We start from the raw sequence: 10,952 nt of genomic DNA, 5'->3' as shown, positions 1-10,952 counted from the left end.
GGCCAAAGTTGGTGGGAGGGATGAGCCCGAAATCTGTTCAACGGATTCTCCACAGATTGGGTTATCGTTGCAGAGCAGCTAGACGGAAGCCATTATCAAGACCTGCCAACATAGTCAGACGAAAGAAGTGGGCAAGTGATATGATGACCAAGCCTCTGGACTTTTGGAAGACCGTATTGTTCTCAGACGAATCAAGATTCGCTCAATTTTCGGACAGTGGAAGGATATGGGTCTGGAGAATGTCTCACCAAGAGTTTTGGCTCAACAGATTGCAGCCAACTGTGAAGCATGGTGTTTTCATCGTGATGGTTTGGGAAGCTGTATGGGTTGGTTCGAGATCGAGCTTAGTGGAGTGCGTTGGCAACATAAACTGCTAAATACGTCGAAATATTGGAGGAAGGACTCTTGCCACTTTATTCCTCGGGTTTCGTGGACATGAACACAACGGTGTTCCAGGAAGATGGAGCACCGTGTCACACTTCTAGAAACACCCAAAAGTGGCAAGAGAAAATGGTGTCCAGAAGTTGCCCTGGCCTAGCCAATCTCCTAACATGAACCCCATCGAAAAGTTTTGGGCCATACTCGACCGGCAAGTCAAGAAACAATAAAAAAACAACTTTGAAGAGCGATCTACTCCAAGTTTTGAAGCAAGAGTGAGCGAAAATTCCACAATCTAAAATTGACGAGATGATTCTCACGATGCCCCAAAGGATCAACGAACTCCACGAAGCGAAAGGAAGATCTACAAGATATTAATTAAATTATAAATATAGCAATTCATGTGAACATGACTGAAAAATTTAATTTTTTTCTGAAAAGGTGGTGTCTACTTACTTGTGACCACGCTGTGTACATGCTTTGCGATTTTGGTATTGAGCAGGAAACAGAAACACATCAAGTCAATTAATGTTTAATCCATGATTTTGATTATAGGGTATGAAGCATGTTACAATTTTATAAGTTTCTCTTTTTCTAAGGAAAAAAAGGGATATGCAGCGATCACCCATAACATGAGGCAATTTTATGGACATTTTAAATCTATCATGATACTAAGCCCAACATCGTCGTCAATGGGGGTAAAATGACTCATGGTCTGGATCATTGAGAGCCTTAATTTTATTTCTACGGCTTTAGCAAAAACTTTGACATGGAAGAGTTACTCAAGGACTATTATTCTTATTTATTCAACACATTTACAATCCAGAATTAACATGATTTTATACCAGACGTCATGTAAACACCAGTTTAGGAAATATTCCTAAAGTTGCACCAAGACTAACAGGAGGAAGTCTTCATCTCTGACTTCCAAGAAGAGTTTGTTTGTTTGTAGTTAAGCACAAAGCTATTCAAAGGGCTATCTGTGCTGTGCCCACCACGGGTATCGAAACCTGATTGTTAGCACAATCACAAGCATACCGATGTGCCACTGGGGAGCTCCAACAAGAAATTCACAGATAAGATTTTAAAATCTGACACTCAAATCTAACTTTAGATGTCAATATGTATTTTCATTCAGTTGTATTAAACGTATGAATTATATTTATTTAACAACCAGAATTTTTTTCTATTCATCTTTATTTTTTCAAATATAGTCATTTGGATTTCAGGGTATTCTGATAGTTCTGCTTCTAGTTTAGGAATGAGTTTAGATAGAACACCATTGCATTTGTATGTATAGCAATCTACAAGAACAAATTTATCCTTCCAAAATTCACCACTCTGGTCCTCAACAATAGCTATGGTACTCAAACAATTATAGTTAGGTCAGTATTCAGATCAAAACCTACTGCCCAGTGATATGTAATCTTTAAATCATTTGGTGAAAATAATACGAGGTTCAATACACTTAACAATAAGAATTAATTTTTTTTTTCTCAATGCCTCTACACTTAAATTATACACTTCACTGAAACTAAATACTTGAGAAATTAACTAACACTTGACCAACAACTACTCGACATTCACATGATGAATACTTCACTTTTACATTCATTATTCCTTCACTCTACCAACTTCTACTCATATCTGAAGTTTCATTTCTAGATAGTTATTGAAGTTGCTAGGTTTTTGTGACTTCATCTATACTATTCTAGGTACTATGAGACTAATTTCACGTGCCTCTACCAAACATCTAAATTGGAGCACTGAAATATATATATAGATACAGCATTGTCTTCTATCTGGATTGTGAAGTCTTTTGAACAATCCTAATACAAAAAATTGAACACAATGATAAACTGTCAATTCACCAAGTCTATTTTGTGGTTTTATCTCTGTAAATCACATCTTTGAATCTTTTCAGTACAATGTATGGCCCTTCTGAGCTCCTGAAGTTTGTCCTGTCTTGTAGCTGGAACTGTACAGCCATACCATCAAATTCAGTTTTATCAGCATTAACATCATAATGACTTTTCATTTTATTGTTAGCGGGATTTAAGTCCTTCCCAGGTATAGTCATGTATGATATCAAAGATGTTGTGTAATCTTACTACATATTGCTGAGTGACTATTCTCTGGATGAGAGTACTAAAGAGCCAATGGTACTTTAAGTTCTCTCCTAAACAGTATATAATAGTATTTATCCTTTTACTAATGAATGATAATGTATAATAAACTATATGTTCCAGGTTTTAATCTAAATGTTTACTAGAAGGATCCTGACATTAAGATCAATGTAGTCCTAGAATCTAGAGACTTCCTATACTTGGTAGAAGTGATACTTAGGTATAAATATAAGAATCAGATGACAGAGTAATAGTGTTTAAGTAATTGATGATCAAGTAGAATAGTGGTGTGCAAACCTTTTAATGGTGCCCCATTTCTAAATGTGACGCACCGTATAAGGCAAACTGGTTTAGCTTACCAATTTTGTGAGAAGGATGGACTTGAGCTTGGAATAAGACGAGGTCCACTATTGGCTGAATTGTTCACACAGCAACTCAGAGACCCGCTACCTGTAGACGAGTTCGCTTTTTTGTTTTGACTACTGTTAGATTAGAAAACTCTAATTCACACAGGTAGGTTGATGTGAAATCCATCACTTTTCTTGAAAGATCAGGGTATTCTTTACGAACTAGCATCTGGAAGTGCTCAAGTGGTTTTCACTTGAATTATTCCTGAAAAGTTTTATCTTTAGTTGCATTTTGCAGATGAGAAGTTATGCAGTCATTAAAAGTATTCCAGATCCATTTGTGTTCTTCAGCTCATTTCGGGAATTGATATGCAAATTGGCACTGAAGTATTTCGAGATCATTAGAAACACCACCACAAATAAGACCATGATTTAATTTATTTTCTTCCAAAACTTCATTGAAGGAAATAAACATTTTGCAGTATATTTTCTCAAACTGGTTTTCCAAAACACGATATTTTTGTGAAATGCAGTCGCTTTGTCTCTCAGATGCAAAATATTGTTATTACGACCTTGCAATGACAAGTTAAGATCGTTGAGGTTATCGAATAAATCAGGTAGGACAGTACTAGAAGCCACTTTTTTTTCATAACATTTGCTGCTAGTGTGGGTTTGCACTCTAAGAAAAATACGAAATTTGTCTTTCAGCTGCACAACGTGACTGAGCACCTTTCCGTGAGATAATCGTTGCTCCTCCATATGCAGCAGTAGCTTGTTATATATAGCCCCCATTTCTCCACAGTCTGCTATTCAAAGCTCTGGATTTCATAAAGTTCACAACACTCATAGCATCTTGTAACACTTTGTTTGTTTGGGGCTGTATGGTACAATGTGTAATTGTTACACCTAGAGCAAAAAAACTTTAACTCTGAACTCTTTCTTCTCTCATATAAGTGCAGCTAACCCATCAGTGCATAACTCAGAACAATTAATCTAAGAAATATTGTTTGTTCAACTTGGGCATGATGGTGGCTAAAACAAAATACGCGGCCTAGCTAACTAATAAATGAATATTTGCTGTAAAATTACTATCAATGCTATAAGTGTAGTTACACGTTTGACCACCAATTTTGATTTCACTCCTTTAATTTGCACGCTCAATTCTTTTTTGGCTCCACCTTGTTTTCACACCTAAGGTATTTTTGGATTAGATGTCGTAACTTTTTGTCAATACACACCAACAAACTACAGCAAGTAAGAATAAGTTACACTTGATAGTAACAAACATTAACTTTAATATCTAAATCCTATTATTCGGAACAGACCTATACTTTATAGAACCAACCAGATTCTTTAAAATATATAGTGGTAGTTTTTCTTCTCTAAAACAGTGTTAATAGCTTCCTTTATAAGTAACGCAATAGAATTTAGATTAACAGTTTCTTGTCATCACTCGCATGCACTTGGTACAGCCGTATCAAGCATCATTGTTTACACTAATTGCTTAAGCTAATATCACGTGACGCTTAACGCTCTTTAATTATGAGAATTTCATAAGATTTAGTAAATATGAGCTTAAAAGTTGAAATGAATAATAACCGTTCACCTGTATGATTCTTTTGAAAACTTGAGCTAGAAACTGCTAATCAAATGTGCTTGGCCCAACCAGTACTTATGTACACTCTGAATCAGTCGTTTTTAATCGGAATGACAAAAAACTAAAAACAGCCCATCGTTACTCCTTAGGTGAAGCTGTAGTTAAAATTCGATATCGATAGCTCACGTGACATTTTTGCGTAAGCATTTTGGTGAAAATTGAACGGTTTTTGTTGAATAACTTTGTACTTGTAGCTTATACTTAGACCAAATTTCACAACTAATTGTAGGTTGTAACGATCTATCAGTGTACCATATTTGAAAAAGAAAATCCATGAAAATTAAGTATGTTTTTCTATCAAATAAAGTTTTCGTACTTTCGACGCGAAGAAAAAAAATCAATCACATTTGGAGATTCTATATCTCGCTTAATGGATTACCTTGAAATTTGGTATGTGGAGTAAGGGTCCAACCACTGAAATATCTGATAGTTTGGCATACCACAGGAAGTAGAAAATTGCTAAACTATCACTCCTGTTAATAACACACAATATCCCCTGCGGGTTGTTTTGGCCACACGACACAATACTGTGTGTCTTGATACAATGAACATTATCAGAGATATATAAATGATAAGACAAATGCACCTAGGACTGAGTATGTGTGACATAAAAGTGTATTTTACTTACACTGCAGAAACGCCACTTTGGATTATACGTGATGGTTGTCTTCTTTCAGGAATAAAAAGGCACGAAAGTAACATGTTACTTGGCACAAACCAAGACACAAAACTACAAAACATATTACAGATTCCACCAATAAAATTGTGAATCTGTTGCTTGTTTGATCATATTCAAAGGGTGGTAGCCAATATACACTGTCTCCCCACCTGAGCATGGCATGTATGCGGACATTCAATGTCGTGCACAATTGAACAAAAAAAGATTTCAAGATGGCACTGAATTGTTCTCCAATAAAGGTACAACCCTAAAGAAGCTTTAATGAATATAACAGGTGTACCAATTTCTGTGAGTGGAAAATGAATTAAAAATGAAATTTTGTGAACATACCTACCTATTAAGTATATTAATTATAAAATAATGAAATTATGCAGCTTATATTGCAACAGGAAAAAAAAATATTTGTAATTATAACACAGTGATACATTTTTTTTTCACATAAAAAGTTTTATGACAAACGCCTGATATCTTATTGAACAAGTATCTAACTTTAATACCTCCTTATATATACAACATTTTGTAATTAGTGTTCCCAAAATCCATTTGCACTATGACCAGTTTTCTTGGCTCTGAATATATCTTTGTTTTATAACTTTGTTCAATGACAATACAGTGAATAACTTGTTCTGGGCCACTCTCTGTATTGTTTGAAATAATAATTTCTTCATACTTCAAGTAATTTGCCAGAGTAATTATAACTGGATGTTATCTTTTTAAAAAGAATTAACTTACGTTAATAGTTGGTCTCTTTAGACAAGTCTCTTAATTTCTTAACGCAATAGCCTTTAATAAAAATAAGATGACGACACTAACGTTTCGTAATGTAAAATAATTTATTTATATAAAGTTAAAAGCAGAAAAACATACGATAAAAAACTCTACATGTTTGGGTAGAACATGTTCCACCACCTTCAGGTCTAGTAGACCAAATAATTCATAATCATGTGTCATAATAAAAGAAAAGTCTTGATTATATGCGAATTTAGTGGAGTGGTTTATTGAAGATACGTTTTATGAGCACAGTAATATAAAGTCTAAATGACTGAGACTAGTTCAGATACCTTACAAATGTTACAGTGATTGAATAAATCCATTCCAATTGACAATAAAACATGCTTATTTATCAGAAAGTGAAACGACTTGGAGATATTGTTAGGGAGATTTATTGTTTCTTCAAGAGAAACAGGTTGTAAGAGTGCCTGTATTGTGTTTCTTATTGTTGTTTTTACATTGTCGTGTATCCACAACTGAACTTGAGGAAGAGGAGGAGGACACAATAAGAAAATTGTAGAGGCTTCCAGCATGAACCAGAAAAAAAATCTGATCTCTGATCAAGCATTAACAATATATACTCCCACTGGCTCAGTGGTAAGTCAGTGGGTTTGTAACGCTAAAAATTGGGTTTCGATACCAACGGTGGCCAGAGCACAGATAGCCGAATATGTTTTGAATACTTCTTTACTTTCTTGGTTTGATCTTCCGAACTTACTGTTGTTCTCAGACCTATGATAAACTGCACACAGGTTTTTCGGTGTGAACAATATATACAGATTTCTCAGTGTGAAATTACAGCTTGCCATACGCAGATAAATATCAGCCGAAATATTTATATTTCTGCACACAGAACACATCCTACTTATAACACTTCAGTTTGTATATTAAAATAATATACATATCTTATATTTGTTACTATAATAATTATTTTGTTCAAGTTATGTGTAGGTGCACTTGCTTGATTTGGAAGTAACCAATTATATTCCTTTCAGCTCGTATGAGGGCGGAGCTTCCACATAGACGAAACGAGCTTTGAGATGGTTATCGTCACACATCATTCAGGAAAGAGTGTAACGGCATTACTGGAGGTTCTTGAGAGATTTAATACTACGGAAGAAGCGAGAATACCTGGGCGTCTAGTATTACAGCACAAGAGAAAGCCAGCATGCCGAATAAAGTCACTCAGAGCCAACTGACGCTCACCAGCACGGTGGAAACCGAAAAGTTCAGGTGAGATTGAAAGGATGAATAACTTTAGTATCGGTGATAAATATTTACTAGGTTTTCCCAATTTTAGGCTACATTGTTTGATGACAGTCGCTCGTTATCACGAATAATTTGAAGTGCTAATTTGTAAATATTAGTGTTTTAAACAGAGATGTAGGTAGAAAGTAATTCTAGTTTGTATTCAAATATTAAGCACGTGAAAGATGTGGGTAGGAATTCAGTGACAAATACAAAACTATTTTTTCATTATAAACATTTATTCCATGAATGCTGCCACTTAAATTATGCCATTACAACTGAAGACTAGTAGGGTTAAGTTGTGCTTTATAGGCTCTTATACTAGTCTGAAAACATAGAGGATAAAACTGACGTAAACAAATCAATCCAAGTAATTGATATCGCTGTAAATTTGTAACCGAACAGAAAACCGTTGTATTGATTTTAGGAAAATGAACATAGACACGGCTCTGTTTTATAGGATTCATAATGGTATGACGATGAAATTTAAATATCTACATACTATATTACATTGTCTACGAAACAAAAGTTATTTTATTCCAAAAACTTTACGTTATATCGTCGATAGTAAACTCGGAAACACATTACTACTTGACGTTGTTAACATACATCTGATGTTATTGAAGTTTTCTCTGCTGAGTCACACAAACGTTAATCATGATGCTAGTGAGTTATCCTGTTCACAAATTCTTCTATTTATAGGTTGATTTTCCATTATTTTGTCAAATAGTAATGCTTCTGTCGTACGTTATTCTAATAACAATTAAGCAATAACTTAATTTTTTTTTGTATCCCAAACACTCCAACACTGACATATTGAGAGCTCGTGATATGTCCAGAAACGAGTTTGGAAATCAAAGGATACTTCGTATTGAGAAGAAACATTTTTAGATCAATTATAAATGAAAATCTAGGCACTGACTTCTGTAATTGAAGTGTAATGTGTAAGCAACGTGAGTTCAATACTGAGAATGTTCATGAGAAAGAAGACTGTAAATACTTCTAACCATTTTTCACTTTATACATATACTATGTAACCAATTTTTCATTAATTTTTGTTTTAATATTAATAGATATTACACGTGATTTAGATTATCTAATTATAAATAGACACCAGTCCTGTGTTTTCTCAGCTGAGTATCAGTTATAAAGCATTTTATTACACGGAGAGCACTAAACTAGGTAGGTTAGAATTGTAGTAATAGGGATTTTAGTAACATGTTCAGCTGTGTTGCAAATTAACTGAGAAATTGAGTTTTAGCTAATTAGTTTTGAGAACTAATGCTTTAATCATGTTTTTCGTATTTCTTGATGAAGAGTGGGTTTTACTTCCGTAAGCGTAATACGAACTTATGTGTTTTACAGTTTGGAGAATATTGAGTTCTGCTGCACGAAATTGATAAAGTGAACAAGACGCTTACTTGATCCTCTTTATGATATTGAATAATAAGTAGTTTAAGCTACCAAGTCTCATATGTTAGTTAATAATTGCATGAGAAACTATGTGTTAACGAAAGAAGGAAAAGAGCTGTCTCTCACCCATTGAATAAAAATGGTCTAGTCTCTCAAAATACTTCCAAAATTCAGCATTGAATGAAAATGTTTCGACACAAATTTTTGGTATTACACTAGTCTCTCAAAATACTTTCAAAATTTAGCATTGAATGAAAATGTTTCGACACAAATTTTTGGTATTACACTAGTCTCTCAAAATACTTTCAAAATTTAGCATTGAATGAAAATGTTTCGACACAAATCTTTGATATTACACTAGTCTCTCAAAATACTTCCAAAATTAATATAGTCTCAAAGCATTTACGTGAAGACTTTGAAAAAATAAAAGTGTATTTGAATATAAGCGAAACATTTTACTGTGACTAGCAACAACTTTAGAAAACAGTCTTTAACAGGACTACACTTGAGAAGAGCACGAAAGTCACAAAGCATCTGTATGTCTCTAATGAACCCAGTTTCCCAGTTGTAATCAAATGCAGAACTGATAATTCTGGTAGGCGTATACTTCTCTTGAAAGACTCCAGAGCAAAACAAAAAGCACTGAGAAGGTGATATCAATTAAAAGCGAAGAGAAGGTGAACATATATATTACTGGACACAGCTATTATCTTAAAGAAGGCATGCTCTGAAATTGTTCATCTAGGAGTAATTTCAAGAATGTGAAAATGATTTTTAATATTGTATACCATACATTCCGGTATATATATATGTGTTTCTATATTTCATTCCAACTATACTAAAGATCCACATAACCCTTCTTTAATTTCACAGGCTGAGCCAACAGATTACATACAGCCTCAAATTCTTAACATTATAGTTATAGTTAAAGTATGCGTTGTTAAATTTGTCTTAATAAAGATAGCACATTTTGTCGCCCTGTGTCTTGTTTGAAGGCATAGAATACAGACAAAAGTAATTATTGTTGATGTTATGTTACATATAAAGCAAGTGTGTGATTATGTTATTATTCTTATCATAGCTGGTACATTTCACGGGTTTGATGCTCTGTGGAACTACTTTTGAACGAGCAAACTAACTATATATAAAGCACAAAAAATCTGTGTATCTGTCTGTTTGTCTGTTCATCCGTTATCTAACTACTCTTAGTTTGCTGGGTCAATCTGAACCAAACTTTGTGAGATGATAGTTTGGGACAAGGGGAATTTTACTGAAGGGTTCACAACCTCTCAACCCCCTCCAATATTGCTGCTATTGAGCATTTATTATTTTTGACGTAAGTTAAGAAGAACTACATTCATGGATGACGCAACGTCCTTACATAAAAAAATATTGTATTTTTCTGTAAAACAACATACACGCAGTTTTGAGGAAGGCACACAAAATAGTATGGAACAAGGGGAATTTTACTGAAGGGTTCACCCCTCCCCCATTATTGCTGCTATTGAGCATTTATTAGTTTTGACGTAAATTAAGGATAACTACATTCATAGATGACGCAACGTTCTAACACCAACAAATATTATATTTTTCTCTAAAACAACATACACAGAGTGTGGGCACACAAACGTCTTATATTTCTTAGAGAGTGCGCTGGCACTTTCTATGGAGAAATGCAATGAAATAAATGGCCGCCACTATTGCAATATAGATAAACTCGGCTGGAGTTTCTACTACAACAGCCACTATAAGTCTGATATGAAGAGCCGGTTCTTGAGTTATACCAACTTCCTACTTTGACCCCTAACCTTTCAACTAAGGCCTGTAGGACATCTCTGCGGCCAGTGACCGTCAATTAACTGTTATTCACCACGCTGTAGAAGGACATTAGAAGCTGGGTGTTGAAGGCGAGTAACAGAAAGCACCCCTACTGCCACTACCTCTTCCTATAAAGTCACCCTGACAATCGCACAGTGTATACCATGTTTTAAGTATATACTTATTGAGTTCTTACAGTTTGTATAAAACTTTTGGTGAGGTAATGATGAATACTGTAATAATGTGTTATGTTATAAATAAATTGTGTGAAAGTTAGGATTTTTGTGTTATTTATCATAACATCTACCACCATATCTTTTTAATAGTTTTGAATTTCTCGCAAAGCTACACGAGGGCTATCTGTGCTAGCCGTCCTTGATTTAGCAGTGGAAGCCTAGAAGGAAGGCAGCTAGTCATCACCACCCACCGCCATCTCTTGGTCTACTCCAACGAACAGTGGGATTGACCGTCACATAATAACACTCCCACGGTTGAAAGGGCGAGCATGTTTGGTG

The 10,952-nt window shown here is 34.7% G+C and overlaps 1 protein-coding gene across 1 annotated transcript in view; it reads left to right on the top strand.

The window, feature by feature from the left end:
• The first annotated feature begins 7,007 nt into the window (after positions 1 to 7,007).
• LOC106457020 (membrane metallo-endopeptidase-like 1) overlaps positions 7,008 to 10,952 on the top strand; it is a 104,207-nt gene continuing 100,262 nt past the window's right edge. Inside the window, exon 1 of the mRNA XM_013916405.2 lies at positions 7,008 to 7,191. Coding sequence (XP_013771859.1) covers positions 7,127 to 7,191 — 65 coding nt within the window. The 5' untranslated portion in view covers positions 7,008 to 7,126. The remainder of the gene's footprint in view (positions 7,192 to 10,952) is intronic.

The sequence above is a fragment of the Limulus polyphemus genome, unplaced genomic scaffold (assembly GCF_000517525.1).
Source record: "Limulus polyphemus unplaced genomic scaffold, Limulus_polyphemus-2.1.2 Scaffold282, whole genome shotgun sequence".
Classification (NCBI taxonomy): Eukaryota; Metazoa; Arthropoda; class Merostomata; order Xiphosura; family Limulidae; genus Limulus; species Limulus polyphemus.
The sequence above is the reverse complement of the archived record's forward strand: the minus strand, read 5'-3'. Positions and strand labels throughout refer to the sequence as shown.